General features: G+C 37.4%; 1 protein-coding gene across 3 annotated transcripts in view; it reads right to left on the bottom strand.

Moving 5' to 3' along the window:
* Positions 1-27,271, bottom strand: part of iqgap2 (IQ motif containing GTPase activating protein 2) — a 102,291-nt gene that overhangs the window by 64,826 nt on the left and 10,194 nt on the right. For all 3 annotated transcript variants that reach the window (XM_049470784.1, XM_049470783.1, XM_022667552.2), the window contains exons 2-5: positions 24,065-24,164; positions 11,072-11,228; positions 9,319-9,396; positions 2,685-2,761 (exon numbers count right to left, since the gene is read on the bottom strand). In XM_049470784.1, the coding sequence (XP_049326741.1) occupies positions 2,685-2,761; positions 9,319-9,396; positions 11,072-11,228; positions 24,065-24,164 (412 nt within the window). The remainder of the gene's footprint in view (positions 1-2,684; positions 2,762-9,318; positions 9,397-11,071; positions 11,229-24,064; positions 24,165-27,271) is intronic.

Raw genomic sequence — 27,271 nt, 5'->3', positions numbered from 1 at the left:
GAATTGAATTCATTGCAGTTCAGATACAATTCTTATCACATAAAAGTACGATACTTTTAACATTTTTAACATACATTTTGTAATGGAGCATACCAAAAACTAACATTATTCATATTCATGTCTTCATTTCAAAGTAATAAAATGAAACAAAAGCACACAATAGTAAACACACGACCACAGCACCTTCTTCCACATGTTTGCTGTGTCCCTTACATGGCTTGTGGCTACAATCTGCAAACAGCCCATTTTATGACTTTCTTTTAACAAAGTTTTCTTTTGTTGCTACATTTTTGTAGTCTTCTTAAAATCGCAATAAAATACGAAGGGCCCTATTTTAGCAATCAATAGTGCATTTTGCGAAGCTCAAAATCCGCAAAAGTCATGTACTTAATCTCTAAATTTATCACGGGTGTGTTTTGGGTGTAACGTGAAATAAACCAATCAGTGTGTCACTTGCCATTTCCTTTAAGAGCCAGGTGTGCTCTGACATTGGCGCTTTAATATCTTCACATTGTGCGTCTCAGCAGAGGATACTGACCTGTGCTTTCACGCTGTGAAGATGCATCAGCAGTTCATTTAAGGAAACAGCAATGTTATTTTATTCTTTATCAGGGTTCCTACACTTTTTAACCAATACATTTCCATGCCATTTTTATGACTTTTCCATGTCTTCGAGGCAAATTTTTATGATCAAACGGCTTTTAAAACATCAGTGCAGACGAGGACAGTAAAAGCAAAAATCTGATAGAAATGTTGACACAATTTCTAATAATAAAACGTGCCAGATCATGAGCTACATTACTTAATTAACTCTGAGCTGACATATTTGTAGCTCAAAATAGATTTTCACCATCGATAAATGAAAACACAAAGATTTGTAAACCAAATTTCCATGACTTTTCCAAAACGTATCCAAGGCCTGGAAATTGCTATTTTCGTATTCTATGAATTTTCCAGGTTTTTCATAACCCTGTTTTTATTCTGTTTTATTGTGGTAAAAGTCGAGTTAGCGCTCTGCAGTGCGTGAGTGTGTGTGTGTGTGTGTGTGTTTGTTTAACGAGCGGCGGTGAACGTGCACTGGGCATGTGCAGCATGAATGGCGCACCTATAGGAATGGAGTCTGGTGATTAACTGTTGTCTAGGTTCTTTTTCACTTCCAGACCACCACGGCCATCAGTGTGGATTTATTCCTAAACTCTGACACTATTTTAACAGTGTGGGCGCAAGACGGGAAAATTGACTGTTGGCGGGGTGTAAGATAGCAAAGAGCATTGATACGCGCCTTAGGCAGGGTGTGCGATAGGGTGAAAATGTGAAAAAGATTAAGGGGTATGAATACTTTTGCAAGCCACTGTAGTAAATAAAGAACTTGTGGCTTGTAAAGTCCTGCACTGAGACATGTGATACTCCTGAATTAGAATAAGAGTAGTTTGTTCACTGTAATGTAAATATCTCCAGCTCCACCAGCAGCTCTCCTGATTTACTGTAATGAAGAACTGGCTAGATAAACTATGTGTGGTATGATGGTACATGCTAACTGTAAATACTGGCCTTCTTTGAGCAGAGGCCCAGAAATGGTCAAGCTAACACACTCCCACACAGTAAATTACACTATACGGCGTATTTGTATTTATTCTAATATAAATGCTCTGTTTTATTGCTGACAGCTACAGTATATAAACTATTTAATCACATATACAAACCTTTTTAACACTGCTTTAGCCACACTGCTGCTCTGTGGACCCTATATTTAGGGTGTACTATAAACTGTGAGTGGCCACCTGGCGTGGAGATAACAACAGCAGCCCACTGTGGCTAAAGAGACACGGGAAACAGCAGGAAACATTGACAGGAAATGAGCAAACGCAAGCAGGAAATACACCAGCAGGGCTTAGCAGGAGATGCACCACAGGACTCTTGTGATTGAAAACAGTACCAAGAAGGGACCTGAGCGTGTGCGTGTGGTTTCAGGTTGGCATGACGACCGGTACTTAAGAGACGCAAACAGGCAAAAACCACATAAGCTCTGCAGAAGCTCCACCAAGCTCATGTGTGTGATTTGCAACACTGAGCTAAACACAGAAGACATGTATAAAGTATTAGAGATCCAGACTTGAATAAAAATACAAGAGCTCTATCAAAACAGTGACTTCAGTAGTAGTTGAAGGGCGCTATCATACATCCTGAACTGTGCCGTTGAAGGGAGCTATCATACATCCTGAACTGTGCCGTTTATATAGCATCAGAGTTTATGAATATGGTCTGGAAGTGAGGTGTGTTCAGATAAATTTGTGCTGTATTTCTATCTTGGCAGCGGGGAATACAGGTGTGACATTGACTGATTAAAACCCTGACAACAGTCAACAGTCAGCCCCAGGAACACCACCCCCTGGATTTTTTTTGCACACAGTACAAAAACAAATACTGATTTCCACCGAAATCTCATTTGCATACTTAAGCCTTCTGCAAATAGCACTACCTGATAACAAGTAATCCTAGTACACCACTCCCACAGTGTATATATTTAAAAGAGGCACACATTCAAACAAAGTTGTGCTTACAAAAAAAAAACAATAGGTGTATTCTAATTTTATATATTTATATATATATATACATATTTGGTAACATTAAGGCTCTGTAATACCTGGACAGAGAATAAGGTAAGAAGAGTGTCTGGTCTGTACCTGAGTGCGTGTATGCAGTAGATCACCTTGGGCATATTCTTGCGATCGTACACGTCAGTCGTCTCTGGATAGAATATCTGAAAGAAGAAACCATTATTAGTCAACCGCCCTTTCTTCAGCAGCCTCTGCCTTCCTTTAAAAGCCAAAAATCAGAACAATTTATTACAGACGTGCATCACCCATCAGGAATTTTTTAACACATAGCCTTATTGTTAGTAAAGTCTTATTAATATATAATAATATTTGAAAGCATCTTTCCTGGTATGAAAAAAAATGACAATAGGCTCAGGCAATAATCGACAATTAATAAGAACAGTACGTTCTACTTAAAACATATGGCACTGAGCTCCTGCATTATTTACAAAATAGTTGCAGCCTGAAGCAGTTGCTATTCTGAAGGAAGATAAAAAGTTACCAGGAACAATAAATAATTCATAATTTAGACTCACATAAGCAAAAATTATTGAGCAAGGTCTGGCAATGTGACTGGCCATGGCAAAGCATCTATGTATGCTTGTTACTAATTAAATAAAGACCTTAAAAAAAAAAAAAAAAAGCAAAGCATCTATGGGCCCTTTCACTGCCTGTGATGCTTAAATAGCAACAGTGCTTGTAAATGTATATCTATGCCAATGGGTGTGTGTGGTGGTCTCGACATAAGGTGTGTTCAGGTAAATTTCAGGTCTGTATTGCTATCTTGGCAACAGAAAACACAGGTGCACCACTAACTGAATACAACCTAGACAGACGTCAACAATTAGATGTCCATTGCTATCTTGGCAGTGAATTATCAACACAGGTGCATTGCCAATGCACATATACCCTCCCTTGTTACACACACATGAACACGCAGCAGTGCACAAACCCTCAGCGTGTGCCTATTAGCATCTATGCAAACTTTTACATCAACAATAAACATCATTGGTGGATTCCTGCTGTTTTCACATCCAGGTAGCTGCACCACTGAAATAGCAATGCACCAAAGTGCACTTTCAGAGCAAACCTGGCTCTTAAACAGAATGTGAGGCAAGTGACACGCTGATTGGCTTATTGCATGTTACACCCAAAACTCACCTATGATTAATTTAAAGAAGTAGTACATGCCTTTTGCGCGTTTCGAGCCGCACAAGGTGTACTTTTCCTGACGTTATGACATTATTAAGTTGGACCTGGGGGGACTCATAGTGGAAGTTCAATTCAGTTTCTTTACACATGTTACAAACTACTTCTGTATATGTAATAATTGTATGTGTTAATATTCCTCAACTTAGTCTAGATTATTAATCTTTTAATGTTTCTGAAACCCTTTATGTTTTGCAGTTTTATGTCTTAACCCTTGTGTGGTGTTCATATTTTTGTTACTCGTTTACTTTGTTACTTGTATTTAATTCAGCTAAATGAAGCAATTTTACATTAAAATGCTTTACACATGCTTGCTTCACCTAAATTGCAAGCAATATAAACAGCTTACATGGTTATTTGCCCTTCACCTTTCTTATGTTACATTTCTTTTAAAAAGTGCTACACTTTTTTTATTAGTTTTTTAATAAAATGTAAAAGAAAATGAATTAAACTCAAGATATGAGTAGAAAAATTGTTTAGTTTCAAATTTACAAATGAAGCAATGTTTATTAGCCCTTGGCCAAACAGTATGTAATATAAATGTGTGTGTGTGGGGGGGGTGTACAGTGTGTTTATCGAAAATGTGTTTTGATATATGTTTTTCACAAAAAATGAGCCAATGCCAATGAGTTTGAGTTAGAAAAATATTTTAACTGCTGAGGCAACACTTCATAATCAATTTACATACTGCTATCCCATAATTTTTGCATTTAAATGTATGTATCAACAGAAATGCTCTAAAACTACCTGAAATAAAAACTTTTTTACATTGACTTCTATTGAAGATTAGCCATTGAGTCATATATTGCATTATCCAACACAAGCAGTAAATAGAGTAAATACAGTACTATACCGTAGCCTAACAACCCATTTACCCACTGGTTTCAATGGAATTTAAATAGCCCCAGTATACTTATTATTTAATCTAAATCATTTAGCAAGCTGTTTAAAATTAAATTAGATAATCACCTTTAAAACATGGCTGATATCTAGTTACATCACCCATCTGCCGGCTCTATCTGACAGAGTGGTTCAGGTGGCTTTAAAGAGCTAAAAGGTTTGAGTGCTTATAAGTGCTGACATCACAAAAGTGGGCACACAGTGGGGGATATGGCATTAATCCCAGGGTACCACTTTGTTACTGGGTTTTTCTATATACAGTAAAAGGGAGGAACAACTCTTAAGCTGTTGTTTTTTGCAAAAATCTGTTTTAAAATATGAAAAATAAACAAATGCAAGGTAAATTAAATCAATAAGTCAATAAGACTTCTAAGCTAATTAAAGGAAAGTTTTAACATATTTCAACTGATTTTCAGAGCGTAACCACATCACCAGCAGGTGCTAAACCACTGACAGGGTGTGATTGACAGCTGTTAGGTTTGTGTCAATCATTTGTTGCTTGTTCATATTGATCAAAGTGACATAAAAGGCTTTTTAGTTTTTGCGCACAATTTTAGCAGTAGTATAGTATTTTAGTATAGTATTTTGCTTGTTTCGTTCTAGAAAAACACTCTAAAAAGACATAAAAAATATTTTTGTTTTTTTTCCTACATTGTGAATAAATACTAAGTCATCCAGACTATGAAGGAACACATACTGAATCATGTAGTAACTTAAAAGTGTTAAACTAAAATACTCTGTAAAGCATTTAAGTGGCTCTTGGGGACTGTTAAATTACAGTTTCTGAGACTGGTAACCCTGATGAACTTATCCTGTGCAACAGAGGAAACTCTTGGTCTTTCCCTCTCTCCTGGGATGGTCCTGATGAGTGCCAGTTTCATCTTAATGTTTTTGATGGTCTTTGCGAAGACTGCACTTAAAGATACTTTAGAAGTTCTTAAATTTTTTCAGATTGACTGATCTTCGTTTTTTCTTTACTTAGTTGAGTAGTTCCTGTCAAATAGGGTTAAATAGTTTTTTTTACAGTACACAACTCTACCTCTTCACGACTTTACAACTGATACTCTCAAACACATTAAAATGGCAATTCAGCACAACTGTTAACTGAAAGCTTTGATTCCAGGTGACTCTACCTCATAAAGCTGACTGAGAAAATCCAGCCAAGATGTGCAAACTGTCATCTAAGAAAGTGGTGCCTACTCTGTCGAATCTAAAATATAAGACATATTCTGGTTTGTTTAACATTTTTTGTTGACTACACAATTCCATTTGTTTTTCATAGTTTGGGCGACTTCTGAAGGCAGTTGATTGCTCTGGATTTTATTTAGGGTTTCAGAGTAAACACGTCACAATTTTCAGATTTTTTTATTTGATTAAAATTTTGAAAACCACGTATCATTTTCTGTCTACTTCACAATCATGTGCTAGTTTGTATTGGTCTACTGCTTAAAATTTAAATAATATACATTTATGTTTGTCGTTGTAATGTGACAAAATGTAAAAAAGTTCAAGGGGTATAAATACTTTTACAAGCCACTGTAAAATGTACAGCTAATCTACATTTAATTAATGTTCACAAAAATGTTTCTCACAAATTGTAGGTGCGCCTGTAGTCTGCTACTTACCCAGGCTAGCACTGCCAGCACTGCTGGAGCAGCATTAGCATTAGCCGCTAACCGTGCTAGCCCCGGCTGACCAGAACACTTAGGATTACTCAATGTAGTGCTGTCAGGTGGCATTAGCTGCAAAACGCAAGCGGTTAGCTACTAATGCTAATGCTCTAGCTTTAGTGCTGGAAAAATTGTGGAATTTAAGCTTACTGTAAATAAACGGAAGCGCTTTACTCACCCAAATAAACAGTTTTCAGGAGAAAAATCTGTGTAGGTGAACATTCAGCACTCGTTTGACTTTCTTTGCAGTTTTGTTAACTTCTGCTAAATTAGAAGTTCCTTATAATGTCTCTTAAAATGCGCCTCATAATAGTATATTTGTATTAAATTTGTGCCTTATGTATGAAAATAGACCAGAAAATATATTTATAATCTGGTGCACATTATAGTGTGAAAAATAAGATAAATGTTTTTATTTTAGATAATTTGTGTACATAAAATATTTTAAACAGGGCTTCTCTGTGTTCTGATGATTTTTTTTTTTTCTAGCAACAGAGGTGGCAAAATAAAAAAAATACAGTAATTTACTGTTCTGTAATTTATGGTAAGGACAAAAACAGACCTCTGTTTCTTCCTGATGATACCAGCCTGTGCCAGCCTTCATGCTCTCCCACACACTGCTCTGGGTTTCAGTTTACAGCTGGCTGCAGCTTTAGCTTTCCTGCCCTGGAGGGAAAGTTCCTGCCAGGTACTGCAAACCCAATCAAACCGTGCAAGTAAGCGCACGGCCCAGACCACAGCAGCTAATTAGGATCAACAACAAACATTTCCACAAAGTAATTGTTGTGCAGACTATCCGACTGTCAACCGCGAGGACGCAGTTCAACTTCATAAAAATAGGTTCTTTCACTTCAGGCAACCACCGACCAGAAAGAAAGAGAAAGAAAGAATAGACATTTTCCATTACTATTCACCCATGTAGGATAATAGCTTTGTTCTCCTCATTAATCATGCATTTGTTTGAATGGCTTCGTACGGTTCCACCCATCCCCCTTTAAGAGAAGCCGACACCACAAACATAATAGGATGGCGTGTGTGTGTGATGCATGTGTTTACTCGCTGAGTGAAAGTCTAATAAACTCCACTGTTATCTCTGCAAAAGGAAGGAACTCAAGATAAAATTGACACACCTTGGGAAAATCGTTAATGATTTTGCAAGCACTATTTATGGGTGTGTGTTAGTGTGTGTGTGTGTGTGTGGCCTACAGTTAGTACTTTATTAGTTATTACATAGGTACAGAAATAAATATATGACATAATATGGAAGTAAAGCAATTTACTGTATCTGTGCAGTATGTGGTGTAAAGCAGCATTATATAACAAAGGTACCTTAAAATAACAGCTTTTAAATCATGTTGATGCTCCACTACTACATAGTGTCGCTACTGCACTATGGAACTTTGGTGCATCTGCGCAATAATTCTTGCAAGAACTGCATAACGCTGTGTAAACCAAGACATTTGTATGTCTAAAGCCCTATCTGGATGGGATTAGTTTTTCAGGGGGACGTCTGTGAAAACTATTTCACACTTCTACTCAGTGATAAAACTCTTGCATCTGGATTGCAATTGAAAAAACAGGAGGACCAGTGAGTTTTTGGCTTTCTCAGACATGACGTTGCATCCAGTAGCTCCTCTATTTCCACTCGCTGTCATGTTTACACGGATCTCCATGGAAACGCACACCCAATGTGTAATTACAGTGCGTGGCAGTGGACAATTAGCTAGTTTATTAAACGAGAGGTGACAAAACTAAGAGATGTGCGTCCGGACGGGACTAAGTTTACAGAAGTTCAGTAAAAACAGTTGGTAATTCAATTGTCATTTTTTTAGAGGACGTCAAAAAAAACATGCATGGTCGTTCCGGACAGGAATAAAATCAGAGAGGACCCAGGACCCCCTGAGAAACTAGGGCTTTAGATTCTTTATTATTATTCTAGTGAAGCAGACTAAATGCATCTTTTATTTCCAATACTGGTTCTATATCTATTAGCTTGTCAACAAATGCATGTGTACAGCTGTCTATTAAGGAGGTGCTCAAAAGGCAATTTGCATTTAAAGGTGAATTTATTCCTCCAACCTGTCGGGGAAGCACAGGAGCACAATAAAAATACAAATTCTCACATAATGCTGCTTTTAGTGTGTGTTTGGGTTTAGATAAACTATTTTCAAACTTATCCCTACAGAAGCTTTTACACCAGGGGTCTCAAAGTAGTATGCAACTGTAATATTTGATTGAATAAATAGTATATTGAGAGTTATTTAACATTAAGGAGTAATTACATTCATTTTGTATTACATCTGGTTACATTTTCTTATATTTATAAGTTACATCTGGCCCTCAGAGGACAGCCAATATGCCAATGTGGCCCTCGGCAAAAATGAGTTTGAGACCCCTGTTTTACACTATTTACAGTTACACACAGTACCTTCTGTTTACGGTTGATATAAAAGTTGAGTTTGTGATGCTGCGTGTCCTTGCGTGTGTGTAACAAGCGGGGGTTTACTGCGATGCCAAGACAGCAATGAACATCTGCCTGTTGACTGTTGTCAGGGTTTAAATCAGTCTGTGGCGCACCTGTGTTTTCCATTGCCAAGATAGCAATACACCAGAAATGTACCTGAATACACCTCACTTCCAGACCACCACACGTAGTTATATTCGTAAGTGCTTCGCAGTGTTAGTATTTAAACAAAGAAGGCACAATGTGTGAAAATAGACTGTTGGTGGGGAGTAAGTTAGAAATGAGCATCACATTGCACCTTGCGCAGGATGCAAGATAGGGACCTATAAATACCACCTGTAAAGCTTAATTCTGAAACATGGTTTTACATTATAATTATATACTCATGTTTGACCACATGTAAAACAGAAATACAAGTAGTTGAGCGGATGTGTGTGTGTGTTTGTGTGTGTTTGTATGCAGGCAGAGAAAGCCTCACCTTTGGCAAACCCACGGACTCCATAGCTCTGAGCCACTGGACTGTGTTGTCTGTGTGTCTGAAGTGTAGCCCTGTTCGCTGGACAGCGAGAGAGAGAAAACAATAAGCAGAACACACAGTTACAGCACAGCAAATCTCTCAACCCTTCATTAAACATGTGAGTCTGAGAATTACTGTAGCTTCCACTACTGTTTGATTATAGATTGCCTGAGAGTATGAACAGAAATTAGTTTAAAGGTGAGACACTCAACTACACTGTCAAGTTCAACACATGTTTTCTACACTGGTTTCTCTCAGCTTGTGGGAATGAGCTTTTCAGGAAGTGAGGATGTCTGTGATGCATTAGGGATACAGCACTTCCTGCAAAAGGAATGGAACTGGGAGGTTCATACAGAGACTTTTAGAATGTGTATTGATCTTAGTGAACACAACATTCATTTTTAGACAGGTCAAATGCTCTAATGATAATGGCTATAAATCTAAAGAGATTTATATTAAATCCAATAAAATTTAAATTTTTCCTCCATTACAAATGTAGGACAGGATTTCAAAAAAGTGGGCAAAGCTTAATTCTGCAGTTTTATACTCAACCTGTGTGGCAAATACAGCTAATAAATAAAAAAAAGTTTTGTTTGCTAGTTAATATTGTGCAAATATGATCTAATAAAATTCATGTAACATATATAAGACAAATATTTGGACACAACTTAATTTTTTTTTAACTTTTTTTTTTTCATTATTTTAAAATGTAATAAAGTCATCCAGACTATAAAGACAAACATATGGATTTATTTAGCAAACAAAAAGTGTTAAACAAACCAAAATATGTTTTATATTTTAGATTTTTTTTAAGTAGGCACCTTTTGCATCTTATGAGTAATGTTTTAATCCATATTATGGCAAAAACTATTTAACTAAGTAAAGAAATAAAATCAAGGTCAGTCAATCTGAAACATTCCAAGAACTTTAAAAGGATCCTCAAGTGCAGTCGCAAAGATCATCGAAAATATTACGATGAAACTGGCACTCATCAGGACCGTCCCAGAAAGGGAAGAGCAAGAGTTTCCTCTGTTGCATAGGATAAGTTCATCAGAGTTACCAGCTTTAGAAACTACAAGTTAACAGAACCACAGATAAGAGAATCTAAATGCTTCACAGAGTATTTTGGTTTGTGTAACACTTTTAAGTTACTACATAATTCCTTATGTGTTTCTTCATAGTCTGGATGACTTAAGTATTCATTTACAAATGATGTACCCCAAAATGATGACATATTTGCAAGGACATATTTTGAACATCTTTTGCGATTCACAAAAGTCGTTTCTGTCCAGTGGTGTCACTGTTTTGCTGATATTTTTGTACATATTGTATTTTGAAGAATACACACAACATTTGTGACATGTACTCTTAGAAAAATTGAGAAAACAGTGTTGCTGCAGCTATGTTCATGCTGTTCATGCTATTTTCTCTGCTATGGAGATTCAAAAAATAAATAAAAAGATGGAAAATCATAAGAATTTCAATGATTAGGGTTAGGTTTAGATTTTAACTAATCATAATTCTCTTTATTGTGATAATGCTGATCAATGCAATGTATTATGCACTGAATGTAACAGGCCTACTGAACGTATTAGGGTTTTATAAACAACAGTGCATCAGAAATCAGTGTACCAGAGGGAAAATGTATGAATCAGATTTTACTCAACACTACTGCTTTAACTGGATATGCTAACTTTAAATCTTTAAGAAATACCTTGTAACGAGACTGATCTCTGTCGTAGATCTTCTTCTCGGACACCATTTTGGGTGCAAAGAACTTGGCGAGCTTGCCGAGGTAGACGCCATTCCGCAAGCCTTCCTCCAGCTCAGTGGTGGAAGGAAGTTCCTCCTCCAGGCAGGCTTCCATCCACCTGAAAACAAAAGAACCAGGATTTACTTTGATCTGATCTCAGACCAGGCTCTAACTCCTTAAAAGTTGAGAATAAGACCTTGGTGTGCTTTTAAATATACTGAATGCCATTAGAGCAACTTTTATCAAGGACGAAAATGTGAAATCAGAGGAGTGTGTAGGCATCACATCAAAAAGAATAAAAGATTTGAGGGGTTGCAGACCTCTGTGTAGCATCCGAAACTCTCTCCAAGAAGCTACATATAGTACAAAGTCGTGCTATTTTTAAACTTGTGAGAGCTACTAATAAAATATTGATGGTGAACTACAGTCACACTCCTGAAGATCCTTGTTTTTCACCACAAAGCTGTTGGTGCATGAGGAAGAATGCACAAAAAGAAGAAGCTAAGCTAGGTGAGCGTAATGGAGCGCATTAACAGCTATTAGCCATGTTTTGTTTGACTTTTTTTTCCCCTCAAAACACAGACAGCAGCATTTCAGTTCCTCAGTGATGCAACACAATGGTTACACCTGTTTTTGTTAGACTATTTCACTTCCTAGCACTAAGGGGCTAATTTTTTACCTCAGCAACCTTGTGAAGCTAATGAAACCTTGGACTGTCCCTTAGCATAAGCTAAACAGGCTGAAGATGCCAGAGCTGAAACCAGCTAGTCAATATTGGCTTTTCCACAGTGTGCAGTTACTGGTCAAGGTTATGTGACTGAGCTCAGACCAGAAGAAGACAGTCACAGTAGTGATTTTTCCAACCCACTAGATGTCTGCAGTGAGCGGAGTTTCCACACAAAACTGCACTTTCATTTGATCTCTGCTATGATTAGCATGTGCACATTTCCTTCCTGCCACACTAGCTGAGCAATGATTTGAGGAGTGAAGGAAGCTTATCGCCTGTTGCTGTCAGAGCAATTATGAAAAAAAAACATAATCTAGTAAACAGAAAGAGACAGTAAAAGTGTTCAGAACATTCCAGACTCTCCACACTGCAAGGACAAAAGTAATGGAAGATTTTGAAATTCACAGATTTTAGCAATTTCTTGGGAATTAAAAAAGATTTTATTCTGCTTCTGCTGTTGTGATTGTCTCTACTGTCCAGAGAAGTCTGTCTACTAGATTTTAGAGCATTCGTTTGAGGATTTGACTGCATTTAAAGTACAGTGGCTTGAAAAAGTATTCATACTTCTTAAACTTTTTCAAATTTTTTCACCTAACAACCACAAATTTAAATGTTTTTTTATTGAGATTTTAAGTGATAGACCAAGAAAAATGAACAGTTTTCTTCTAGTTATCCATACTTGTGCATTTTTTAGTATATTACCTAGATTCATTTATATATTTTTTTTATTTTAGCCTTCACAAACTAGCTTAGGACATTTTTTTTATTGAAAACAATGAAGTCATTTGCAATTTTGTTACTCTGGATAAAGGTGTATGCTAAATGCTTTAAAGAAACAATCAGTGATAAATGAGTGTAAAAAATGGCTACATAAATCAAATTTCCAAACATTGGATAGTTTTCTGCCTTTCCCGCTCCTCCACAGATGCAAAAATGCAAGCAGGTTGCCAGATTGACACACAGTGACAAGCGACAAGTCTTAATCTATAGCTGATTAGTGAATATATACATTTCAGTGTCCAAAATGCCTTTTTCTTCTATGCTAGTGGTGGTGGTTAATTACTCAGCTATTGTTAGCAACCTTACTGAAGCTCAATGATTACCTGTTCAGCATAAAAATAGGCACATTTCCATGGCTGCAGCACACTGTTTGAGTGCTACTGCCTATACCTGTCAACCCTGAGTGTGGAAATGAGGCTGGGTCTGCAATATTACCTTATGAACTTGACTGTGTGCACAGGTTTGAAGCTCCTCATTTAGCTGGAACACGATCTGTGATGTGGTTTTAGCTGTTAGCTTGTTAGATAACGTTATCTAGCTCACAAACTTTTTAGACTTAGACTCTATATAATCAGTACTCATGTAAGTCAAAACAGCTGTACTGAGCTGCCTGATACTCTGTCTATCTGTACAAGAAGCTAGCTTAGCATGTAAGCTTGTAAGCTATCAACAGAACCCCACAGTACATTGAAAAAAAAATGCAAATTTCTTCATTCTGTCCATCCAGTTACTCTATCATTCTTGTCTCTCGAGTTTTAGTTAGACAGTTAGACACAACTAACACAAATAATCAAGAAGTTTCTACATCGACATACTCATCGGTTAGTCATCCCAAGGTTATGTTTCAACCAAGATCACTGAATCCAGAAAACGCAGGTGAAATGGTGCGGGCAGTGCAATTTCCTTTCCCGGTGTTGATCACCAGCCCGTGACCCACTGAACGATTGACCTCTGACAAACCAAGACAAGGCTCCATTGTCACGGCACCTACACCAGCACAGTTCTTGTCATGCCTGTGTAGGGGCGCTGGCACTGCCCCAGGTGCTGAGGAGCCGGCTGATTGATCTAAACGACAACTGAGTGTCCTCATTTCCTCTGCTCAGAAACATGGAGGAGACCTCTCTTGGCATGTGTCCTGAAACGAGGAGCAAGGCCTTTTTAAAGCAATTAACATGATTGGAGGAAAGAAAAGCATCAGTTGAGGGTGATATCTGGTGCTGCCTGCTCGGTGAAATGATGATAGGCCTACATTCAGGACTGGAAGCCGTACAATAGGGCTATTACGTTACTCAGAGCTGAGCTGCATACGGAATGGGCTGGTTTAGGGGCATCAGCTGAAATGCCAGCACTGAGACAGAGCTTTGTAGAAGTCTGGTTAATGATTAGCGAGGATATTTTTTAGGTTCTACATTAAAGGCCTAGGAGGTGAGTGGCTTCACTGATCAGCTTTGGTAACTAAAACAAAGCATCATCTAAAACTACTCATCTTTGTCTAATAAGCAGTTTTCTCAGAAGTAGTAATAATGGACCACATTGGTTTAGACCACTACAGAATAGATAAAAAAAAGCTTAAATGTGCTGATTTTCAGTTGGAAAACTTGTAATTTGTCTTTATTAAATTCTTTGAGAAATGTAAATAAATAAAAAACAATTAAATAACCAAAAAAATAAAAAAATACAAAATATTTAAGATATATTATGAGTATTTTACTTTATGAGCTTTATGTATATTTATGTATGATTTTAGCCAATATAAAGTAGCTAAGAACATTTTTTCAAGAAAACAATGATGCAACTTTGTAGCTCTAGATAAGGGTGTCTGCTAAACGCCTTAAAGTAACAATCAGTAACAAATGCAAGCGAGTATACAGCTCTAGAAAAAAATAAGATAATGATGGATTTCTTTGATTTTACCAAATTGAAAACCTCTGGAATATAATCAAGAGGAAGATGGATGATCACAACCATCAAACCAAACTGATTTGTTTTTTTAATTTTTGTTATCCAAAAGCAGTGTGCAAAACTGGTGAAGGAGAACATGCCAAGATGCATGAAAACTGTGATTCTTTGAATTATTTGAGGTCTGAAAGCTCTGCATTTTTTTGTTTTTTTCAGCCATTTCTCATTTCTCATTTTTGCAAATAAATGCTCTAAATGACAATAATTTTATGTGGAATTTGGGAGAAATGTTGTCCGTAGTTTATAGAATAAACAACAATGTTCATTTTACTCAAACATAAATAGCAAAATCAGAGAAACTGATTTAGAAACTGAAGTGATTTCTTATTTTTTTCCAGAGCTGTCCAAAATTGTCTCTACTACCCTAGTGGTGGTGGTAAATAGCTAGGCCTAGCTATGGTTAGCAACCTTAACTGTGTGCACTTGGCAACCCTGAGTGTGAAATGGGACTGGGGAATGGCGGTGGGAAGATTAGAAGGCTATATCCCACACAGATTTCTGTGACGCACTGCACAGTTCAAATAAGAAAATACTGTCTGAAGCTCTGCTGACAAGAGCTGCCAGTTTCTACTGTGTTTTGAAGTATAAGCTACTTTTTTTACCCATGATTTCCAGTAGTACTGCTTCATTTCATTCATATCTATAAGCTTTCAAGTTAATGTGTACAAATACGGACAAAATAATCACAGGACAGGCTTAAAATCACAGCAGGCTTATCCACATCCAAATCCAGCCTATTTAACTTTGGGCACAAATTAGCCTTAAGAATAATTTAGGAACCTTTATATTCAAGAGCATAATTGAGGCTTCAGGCTTTGATCCTGTTGTAGTTTGATCCATGTATGTTCATCATTCCATCAATGTCCACATCTTCCCACTTCCTGCAGAACTTCCACACCACTTTAAAGGGTAGTTTAATTAAAAACAACACAGTTGGATCAACAGTGGCTGAGACAACATGCTGCCCAAGCACGCATCAGCAATTCCCCATCCTCCTCCCACCAGCCTCGCTCTGTCAACACAAACTGATCAGCTGGAGAATCTCCAGACTCTCAGCAGTGCATTCTACTATTCTCCTGTATCTTATCTCCTATGATAGCCTGATTGAGTAGCTTGGGTTTAATCAAACCTGAGGGTTTTAGCTTTTGATAAAATACAGTTCCCTCTGTTTCAGTTTCAGTTTGAACAAAGAAATCACAGTGGATTTTGCTCTATCTGAGAATAATCTGTTCTAAAAATATCTTAAAGAGATTTACTGGATCACTACTACTTCCAAGCTACTGATTCTGATGCCAGGCAAGGGTTCGACAGCCTGTATCAGATCCGGGGTTTATATCAGTGGACTAAAGAGAAGCTAGTGATGAAATACAACATATGTGGGAGTAAATTCATTTACAATCTGGCACTGTTTAGCATTTGTCCTGTCACTTACAGATATTTACTGTTGAGATTGTGCTCTTACAACACCACTTCACTTTCAGTTGCAAGCCTTGGCATCATCTGCCTGGCTGATTACACAACGTCCAACACCAGAGCTGGTTTGCGGTGATCAAAGGATGTGCGAAACACAATGAGGCAAAAATAGACTTATAGTCCCCTTAAGACAGACCAGAATAACAGGAAAATAGAATGTTTCTCTTTAATGAATTCAGCTGATTATTTAGGAAAAGGAAAACCCTTTATTCAGGTTCGACATTTTTAAGCAACATTCGTTTTGATTGATTATCACAAATTTCTGTTAAAATCCCAATCAGAAAATCTCTAAGCTTTTCTCTATATAGTTTTAGGTGCACTGTTAATTCTGAATTCTGAATTACACTGAATTAGCATTAAGGTCATTACAAATGTTTCAGTTCATGTCCATATATAGTCAACAATATAAGGCTGGCTGATAACACTGTACAAATTCTGTATCACAATACTTAAAGAAATTTTCACAATCCACAATACTTCTCAGTATATTATCATATGCTGGCACAAAAATTACTACTACACATTTATTACAATCCAATAAAATATTGTTACATTGCCCAGATTGCCCAGCTCTATGTTAACGTAAAAATGTAGTTATTAAGAAAATTTAACTTTTAGTTTTTTTTTTTTAAGAATTTTTCATTTTTGCACAATTATGGTTTTTAGGTGTGATTCCTACATTAACATCAAATTTTCATATCTTAAGTTTACCTAAACTGACTAGATTGTAACTAAGTAATAAAGTGTGATTATTGGAATTTGGAAACAGTTTGATATAATATAATTTTTTTTTTTTTTGAAAAAGAAGATAAAAACATTTACAACTGTATTTTTATTTAACATAAGTCCGATCATTTATCATGATTAATTTAATTAATTTGTATTTATTCTAATGATATATAGTGTTCTTACAGGCAACATACACACACACACACACACACACATATAAATATATACATACTAATTTATCAGTTTCTCTGATTTTACTCTTTATAAGTATATGTTTGGGTAAACTGAACTACTGACAACATATCTCCAAAATTCCAAACAAAAATATTGCATTTATTAAACAGAGGTCAGAACATTCAGACCTCAAATAACGAAAAAAAAACAAGTTCATATTCATTTAGAAACAACAACAATACTAATGCTTTAACTCAGGACGAGTTCAGAAATCAATAATTGGTACAATAACCCAGATTTTTTATCCCAGCTTTTATGCATCTTGGCATGCTCTCCACAAGTCTTTCACACTGCTTTTGGGTGACCTTATGCCAAACACAGTCAGTGCAAGACACTCTGGCTTGTACACCTCTCCAGGTCTCTGCCTAACCATTAGACGACCAGGTGTTTGGCAAAGCTGAAAATTGGACTCATCAGAGAAGATGACATCACTTCAGTCCTCTATGGTCCAATTCTTATGGTCTTTTGCAAACTTCAGAATGGTTCTTCTTTGTTTCTCATTGATGAAATTATTTTTTTCTAGCTTTACATGACTTTACATATGTATATTTATACATATATACATATGAAACTAGTGGCAGTTTCACCACGATAGGTACTGAAACCAAACCACAGTTATTAACCATACATGTCCCCTTATATCTGGGAAATTCCAATACATACTACTGTTACACTCTTGGTTTAGACACCATTGGTCAAAGTGTTTCAGTTTCTGATGATCTGTCCAAACTCTGCCTACACGTGTTCTTCAGTGTTTCATATCTATTCAAAATCATGAGGACCTAAAACACACTCAGTATATGTCAATGAAAAAATGGCAATGAATGTTTGCAATGCAGAAAAGTTTGATTTTGTAGAAAAGATGAAAAGAAAAACCTAATATTATTCTTCCCCTTCTCTACTCCTCTATCTCATTATTTTCCTTTGACTTCCTTTAGGCCCTATCTAAAGATGTTTTTACCTTTAACTTCTATTACTTTTGTACTTCACTATTGTAAATCGCTTTGGACAAAAGCGTCTGCCAAATGTAATGTAATGTAATGAAAGGAAAAGACATGCAAAAGGTGTAGTAATTGGTAAATTATTTAGGCTACAGTTCACATCTCACTACAATTCACTAAACGCTCATCATGAGAATGTGGGTTTAGACTCTGGTGAGGACACATCTGTTCATGTGAGTGCCAATCAGCATTCTCTTAATAAAACTGGGAGTTAATGCTCTCCTACAAACGTGTTGAGCTGTCCAATGCGGTTATGGTAATGAGGTGACTGCTTATATAAGCAGATGCCAGGGAAATTTTAGGTCATGTAGTCTGATTAAAGAGAAGCATAAATGGTAAAGATGTAAGGACCAATAAGCAACCAATAACATTATCATCTGATTTTTATCCTAAATATGCATCTGTTAACTTTGCCAATCCTATGAGTTTGTCAGATCATGTGGTCCATATTTTGTTGCTGCAGAGCTGCACAAGTTTTGGTGAGTCACGTCATCTGCTGGTGTTGATCCACTGTGTTGTATCAAGTCCGAAGTCAGTGCAGTGTTTTCCCAGAAAATCTTACAGCAGCACTTCATGCTTCCCTCTATTGACAACTTCATAAAAGGATTTCATTTTCCAGCAGGACTTGGCACACTACCCACAATGCCAAAAGTATCAGTTGGTCTTATATAATATTCTAATATTCTGAGACACTAATTTTGGGTTTTTTATTAGCTGTAAGCCATAATAATCAACAATAAAATGACTAAATGGATAAAATAGATCACTCTGTGTTTAATACATTTATTTAATATATGAGTCACATTTTGACCTTAATTACCTAAATAAAGTAACTTTTCAATGATATTCTATTTTTTGAGATGCACCTGTATATAAACAATGTATGTGTATAGGCACATTTTTACAACTATCTGAAAGTTTTTTTAGTTATTAAATCGCTAGTTCGTTCAATAGTTTGGCTAGGCGCCATGTTTTCTCATGCTTTCTCATCTTGCTCATCTCATCTTTAGCTTCTCTTTTTAACTTCCATTTTTGAAGAGTATTTTTAAAACTTGAAACTCTTACTGAAAGTATTGAGAGGGGTGATGTGAGCTTTTATTAGTGTACACCTCATCTTAACCTCAGACCTAAACAAATGACTGCAGTATCTGGTAGAGAACAAAATGGACATAACAACACATTTGGTTCAGACTGTTTAGAGTGTGTTGTGCTGGTGGTATGAGTCAATCAGACACAGCAGTGCTGTTGGGGGTTTTTAAACACTAGATAATAGAAACTTTTGCCTGTATGGATGTGGTTAGTGTTGTCTTCATTAGTCTTCATTCATCTCCTTGACAATACAAACAGCAACAGGTAACTTTTATTTTTGTAGGGGCCCTTTCTTTCATTCTGCTCAAGATGCGTCACGATGCTCATTGCTATCTTACACCCCACCAACAGTCTGTTTTTACACCTTCTGTCTGTGTCATTTAAATAGCAACAGTGCCTGCCGACGCTCAGAGGGAGCACAATTGGCCCTGCTCCCTCCAGGTGGGTAGATGGCGCTCTCTTCCCACATCACTCCTAGGGTGATGTCCACAGCACAGGGCGTTTGTGTGCTAATGTATCAGAACCGAGCCGCTGTGCTGCGCTGTCTGCTTGGCAATGCTGCATCAGCAGCTCGAAAAGAAGCGGTGGCTGGCTTCACATGTATTGGAGGAAGCATGTGTTAGTCTTGGGCATTACTAGTGATAGGGGGAGTCCTAATGAGTGGGTTGGGTAATTGGCCATGTGCATTGGGAAAAAAAAATGGGAAAAATTAGAATTAAATTATAAAAATAAATAAATAAATAAAAAGCAACAGTGCTTGTGAATATATCTACATATCTATCTAACTAACAAACCCATAGAGCATGCCACTTGGCAGCTATGCAGACCTTTACATCAACAATAAACAGAATACAAAGTAAAATAACATTATTCAATCATCAACACACAATCTAGGTCATTGTCATGACAGAGCAGGTCTGTTTTCCCTGCTGAGAAGCTTTGGACACATCCAGGTAGATGCACCAATGAAATAGCAATCTGGCTCTTAAAAAAATGTGAGGCAAGTGACACACACTGATTGGTTTATTTACACACATGATTAATTAAGAGAATTAGTACAAGCATTTTGCACGTCCCGAACAATGCAAGGCATACTTTTCCCGCTGTTACAATAGCAAAGACACACTATCACGCCCTAAATCATACTGCACGGTGCACAATTGACAGCTTGCCTAAAGATTGCTAAAACAGAGCCCTATAAGTGTTTGTTAATATAGCCAAACCCAATCTAAGGATACATTTAAATAGGTTAACTAGGCTTGTAATATGACCATAACCCTACTAATGCATCTCAAAAAAATAGAATATAATTGAAAAGTTACTTTATTGTAGTAATTTAGTTCAAAATGTGAAACTCATATTTTACATGGATGGATTACACAAAGAGTGATCTATTTTAAGTGTTTATTTATTTTATAGTTGATTATAGCTTATAGCCGATGAAAACTAGAAGATTTGAATATTATATATGAGCCATAATCATCAAAAATAAAAAATAAACACTTCAAATGTATGTAAATGTAAATGTGTGTAATACATCTATATAATATATGAGTTTCACATCTTGAACTGAATTACTGAAATAACATAACTTTTCAATGATATTCTGATTTTTTGAGATGTACTTGTAGATGAGTAGACTGTCAGATATCAGACATGTTTTGGTTACTAAAACCGACTGCATCTGGGATCAGTATAATAAACAAGCTAATCAGACTTTTTACTGAATTATTCCTTATGTATCAAAATGGTTACATCCTTACTAAAAAGCATATCTCTAAAAATCAACAGGAATAAAACACAATTGTATTTTACTATCAACAAAACTGGCTTTTAAGCCATAAGACTGAAGGCACTCATGCTCTTCAGAGTCGAGAGTTTTGAAACACTGGAATGAAAGTGATCTGATTAAAGGGCTAAAGCAGCAGCGGAGTGTGAAATAAGATACTTAGTGTTGTCTGGAAAGTGAGCTAACAGCACCGTAACCTGCAGGACAGCAGCCGCTCTGAATCGGCGTCATGTCATTACAGCCTGCAGCAAACTCATTTAGGCCTTTAGCGTCATACAACTAACTGCACACACAGTAATGGAAAAAAAATGTCTCCCAAAAGGACCCTATCTAAAAGCACACACGGGTAAACGTGTATTATTTACTTAAGTCAGCAGGTACAAAGTCTCTCCGGGTGAAGCGGTGGAGAGGGGGAGGGAGGGAAGGTGTGGGAAAAAGTGTGCTTGTCAGCTGACGAGCTGTGAACTGCTCTCCATGGCTCTGAACTGCAGCATAGGAAACTGATATTTGAAGAGGTGGGCTGTATGATGACAGAGGTTCTCCACACTTCTACTTTCTTGGTATACTAACAGGTTGCAAGAGTGAGATATGTGGTAAAACCCCCAAATCAATATATAGTGTAAAGTACATTAACACTATACAGTCATATCTGGATATCATAACCACCTCTTTATTTCGACACTCATTGTATTTTTTTTTATCTATAACTACAGACTGAAGTACCTCTGTTTCTCTGCATTCCTTACTATCCTATTAGACTTTGACATAGGCCACTCCAAAACCTTAATTTTTAATTGTTTTTTTAACCATTCTGTGGTGGAGGCATTCCTTGCTGGTGTGCTTTAGGTCATTGTCCTGCTACCGAACACAAGTACGCCTGTGCCTACAGTGGTTAAGAACCGTTGTACAGATATTCTCTTTCAGGATTTTCTGGTAGAGAGCAGAACTGTCCAGGCCCTGAAGCAGCAATGCAGTCCCAGACCATCACACTACCAACACCATGTTTGACTTTAGTATGATGTTCTTTTTCTGAAATTATGTGTTATTTTTACACCATATATAACAACACTTTTGTCACGTCAGTCCACATAATACTTTCCCAAAATCCTGGGGATCATCAAATGTGAGATGGGCCTTTGTGTTCTTTTTGATCAGCAGTGGTTTATACCATAGAACTCTCCTATAAATACCATTTTTATATACTCAGCCTTTTTCTTACTATTGAATTATCAACATCACTAACTTAATTGAGGCAAGTGAGGTCTGCAGTTCTTTAGATATGGTTAAGAATTATGGGTGACCTCCTGGATGAGCTGTCCATGCCCTTTTGGAGTAAATCTGTAGATTGGCCCCTCCTGGGAAGGTTCACCAGTGTTAAATGTTTTTTTTTTCCATTTGTAAATAGTAGCTCTCATTGTGGTTTGCACAAGTCCCAAAGCTTGATTTCTCTCATCTGGTTTTGAATTTCTTCAGATCAGGGCATAATGTGTTGTTTTTAAGATATTTTAGCTGTTTCGTTTTGTCACAGGTTCTTTTTAAGAGATTTCTTGATTCTACTGGTTTGGCAGTAATCATGCCTGGTTGTGGTTAGTAGTGAAATTGAACTCAGCTTTCCTATAATGTGATTAATTCACAGTTAATTACTTTCACAAAGGACCAGGTTGGTTTGAATTGCTTTTTAACCATTAAAAAATGAAATAATGATTTAAAAACTTCTTTGTGTATTTACTCAGGTTACCTTTGATAGTAATGTCTTGATAATGTTTGATAATCTGGAAAATGTAAGTATTACTAAAAAGCAAAAATGAAAAAAATCTCCAAGGAGGCAAATACTTTTTCATGGCACTGTACTGCCCAGCCCTAATGTAATAATACATTTTTACATGTTGCATACCTACATATATATAAGAATATTAAATATACAGCTGTGGAAAAAATAAGAGACCACTTAAAAACTATGAGTTTAATTTTTTCAATTGAAAACCTCTGGAATATAATCAAGAAGAGGATTAATGATCACAAGCCATCATACCAAGCTGAACTGCTTGATTTTTTTTGCACCAGGAGTGCAGGCATAAAATTAACCAAAAGCAGTGTGTAAGACTGGTGGAGGAGAACATGCCAAGATGCATGAAAACTGTGATAAAAAAAGGGGTTATTCCACCAAATATTGATTTCTGAACTCTTAAAACTGGAACTATCTATATGAACTTGTTTTCTTTGCATCATTTGAGGTCTGAAAGCTCTGCATATTTTTTTGTATTTCAGCCATTTCTTATTGTTTTTATTTTCTTATATTTTTGTTCCATGTATGTTAAAATATAACAACTTTTGTGAAAATATGTTCTTTTTTATAGACCCTTGATAGACAAGCTTTGGCACATTTTGTAATACCTGTCGGATCTTTATCTGTGACTCAGTGATAATTGGCGAACAGTGCAGTGGGAATGCCCCTGGCTCCTTAAGAGGCCGATTAGTGACCAGTGTTATAATCCTAATGCAGGACGACAGCATTCCCAGAACAGAGGTTTTACCAGAGACACCGGCAGGAGTCATGACTTCTGGTAGAAGAGCAGGAAGCAGGGTTATATATTCCGTACGGTAAATCACACTCTCCTGGATTCATAACACTGACTGGGAAGTGGTCATCTGTTGTCCTGATTATCTGGGCTAAGAGGTCAGACTCTGTATTTGCTGTAGTTCTGACGACAATACTGTCTGCAGTCTTCTCCAGTGTCTTTTGTAGCTTTTCCTTACATGTGGGTCATGTTCCCCATAATACAGCTGACAGCTGATAATGCTCTAATGGCCTTGTTATTGAATTTTGCCATGCCTTGCCTGAGCCCGGTTATGGTAAACATATGTGCACATATTGTATCATAATGCTGCACCTTATCTGAAACAGTGTGGGCTCATTCTACAAATCAAAGGACGCATCATCTGTCATAACGATGATATTACAGTGAATTTAATCTAACAGCAGGTAGATGAGGTTCAATGAGACGATATCATTCAGAAACACAAATCACTTCACTTCCACACCGGGTCATCATGACATGTCCATAAACCTCACGAATGCAATCAGAGCAGTCAGATAAGGAGCGCGGGGTGGGCACTGTTACTACCGTTTGCAGAAAACAGAGCCATGCATAATGTAGGAACAAATAACGTACCGTTTAGCCTCCTCTAGGTGACAGAGATATTCATAGGCGATGTTTTGTCGTCTCCTCTCGTCCATTTCCTCGGCCGAGAGCCTCTCATCGTCCACAATAGCTGGAGAATAAACAAAGGGAAATAGCAATTGGAAAGTGACGCACAAAACAATCAACACACGGAGAGACTCTGGGTGTTCGCAGACTAATATATATGTATTGGCAATTTGCTACAGCGCATATTACGCATATTTGTAAAGCTAGTCAGTTGGTTAGATAACATGAAACAATAGTCCTTTTCATGTAAATTTTACATTCATTACATATTTTAATACAACTGTTCTATATACTAACTCTGCTTGTGATTAGGAGTGGCAATAGGACTGTCTGCAGTAGCTAGTAAAAGAAAATCCTCAGAAATACGAGTTGATCAGAGAGAGGTAAGGTATCGACAAAAAACAGTGAGTTCATGGCCTCGCCCACCTCGGCTCAGTACCGCCCCACGGTCATCATATTCTAATAAACGTGCTTTAGCTCACTAAGATGGTTGCAAGGCAAACGCTCACCAGCTCATTGGCTCCGGTTGCTCAGACTCGAAGAGAGGGGGGAGCTATCTTACCCTGAGCCACTTTTAGACCCCGCCATTTTACATCCAGAGGAGAGTGATAGTGAGCAGAGGTTTATAGACTACAAATTTTTATAAAAATTAAATCGAATCAAATCACATTTATTTGTATAGAGCTTTTTTACAACTGATGCAAGAGGCAAACTCCCTCAGAGCTGGAGGGGAAAGAATATAAGAAATAGTTTATACTGTATATTTAAACAGGGTGAAAAGAAGGTAATGGTATTGTGGAACCAAATTTCCCAAATGGAAGCTACCGCTGGAAACCTTAAGCAGTAAGTCGTTAGCACATTAGCTCAAGCCGACTGGCATCTGAATATGGTGAGTGCCAATTAATGTTGAGCTTGCAGGTTACATTGTGCACAAAGTGGCCCCTCTATGTGGAGACCTGCGCATGTGCAGCAGCCTGAACAAGCTTCTTAGAGATTATATGTTGTGTGGTTAGAAATAGCATTGCAAAGATGGCCAGAGGGTTAACAGACTGTCCTGTAAGAACTTTGGCTGCCGCTACAACGATCAATCTGACCATTTGACCATTTGGCACCAACATGTTAGCAGCAGATCCTTTAAGTCTTTAATGTGAGAGGGAGCCTCTGTGGATCGCATCAGTGAGTCTTGAGCACCGATGACCCTGTCGCTGGTTCACTGGTTGGTTGGCAATGATCACTTTATACTGGGAATACTCCACAATACATGCCTGAGGTTTGGCCCCAGTAGTAGCTTAGATTCTTATGCTTGTCTATTTTTCCTGTTTTTAATACATCATCATAACTTTAAGAACTGACTGTTCCCATGGTGCCTATTATATATTGTGTTTTATACACTATATGGTGCAACATATTATAAGGCGCACTATCAATGAACGTCTATTTTCTGGTCTATTTTCATACAAAAGGCGCACCAGATTATAAGGCGCAATTTAAGAGACACTATTAGAAACTTCTAATTCAGCAGGGGGTAAGGGGGTAACTAAGTTAAATAAAGCTAAACTAAATAAACAAAACTGTAATAAAAAAGACTTTATTTTAAAATAAAACGAGTGCTGGATGTTATTTCTACACAGATTTCTATTTAGAAAACTGTTTATTTGGGTGATTAAAGAGCTTCCGTTTATTTACATTAAGCTTAGATTGCCGAATTTGTACAGCACTTAGGCTAGAGTATTAGTGTTAGCTGCTAACCACTAGCTAATGCTGCCCGAGAAACCCTGAATCTTCCAATAAGCCAGGGTGAGATTAGATGGCGGATCATCCAATGTAGCTTGTTTTAACACGGTAAGTACTCACCTCTGAGTGACAAAAGAGCTAGCGTGGTTAGCTAATGCTAATGCTGCTCCAGCAGCACTAGCCGGGGTTATCAGCAGGCTACAGGCCAATAATAATCACCTCTAAATGGGGAAGCATAATGCTAATGCTACTCCAGTCTTAGATTACCGAATTTGTCCAGTACTAAGGCATTAGCATTAGCTGCTAACTACTATCTAATTCTGCCCAACATCACTTCACTGAGGAACCCTGAGTCTTCCAATAAGCCAGGGCGATATTAGATAGCGGTTCGTCCGGTAAATACTTACCTCTGAATGACAAAAGAGCTAGCGTGGTTAGCGGCTAATGCTAATACTGCTCTAGCAAGGCTATTTGGGGTAAGCAGCAGGCTACAGGTCGATAATACTCACTTCTGAACGGCAAAAGTGCTAGTGCTTAGTGTGGTAAGCAGGTAATGCTAATGCAGCTCCAGCAATGCTAGGCTAGGTTAGCAGCAGGCTACAGGCCAATAATAATCACCTCTAAATAAGGAAATATCAGTTAGCAATGTTCTTTACTTTACTTTTTTTAAGTGGTCTATATTGTGGCTTATTGTCAGTAATTGTCACTGCTGTTTTTTCATGCTGGAGAAACTTGCCCTTAAGTTCATGCCCTTAAGTGAGTCATGACTGAACAGGGTCAAGTTATGAAACTGGGTAAATCTGCTTCAAACTGACCTTTACCTGCTTTCTACCCAGATCCCCATCCCCCTCTCTCTCTCTCTCTCTCTCTCTCTCTCCTAAGCACAGCTAAATCTCTTTATTTCTGGCTGAGCAGATCCAGCTCGCTGCAGTGGACGAGGTTTAAGGCGAAGTGAAGGGGCCTTTAAGTAACACTGTCAGTGTGGTGGGCTGCAGTCAGGCTTGTTTACATGTTTAAATCAGCTCTGTTAACATGTGACCTGGGTTGCCCCCTTAAAACCCCTGGGAACACATTTTTATATAGAGATGAATGTGAAGCATTTAGCAAAGTTTAAACAGAAGCACAAAGCAGAAATATGATAAAACACTCCTCACAAATTGGCAAAATACTGTTTTTAGACCTTTTCAGATAACTTTGTGGGTGTGGTCATAATATTTTAATGAACATGCAACAGCTGTCTATCACTGTCACAGTTTTAAGAGGGAGAAGCATAACTCGATAAATATTTGGATAGTTAGTTTGGCCCACTAAGATGGTCACTAAGGGACAGCTTGCCAGTTCGCCTGTTTCGGTTGCTCAGACTCGAAGAGAGGTTAGAGCTATCTCAGCCTGAGCCACTTTTACACCCTGCTATTGTACATCAATTGTAGAGTAACA

This window comes from Astyanax mexicanus, chromosome 22 (assembly GCF_023375975.1).
Source record: "Astyanax mexicanus isolate ESR-SI-001 chromosome 22, AstMex3_surface, whole genome shotgun sequence".
NCBI classification, from domain to species: domain Eukaryota; kingdom Metazoa; phylum Chordata; class Actinopteri; order Characiformes; family Acestrorhamphidae; genus Astyanax; species Astyanax mexicanus.
Note: the sequence above shows the minus strand (reverse complement) of the source record. Positions and strands in the feature narration are given on the sequence as shown.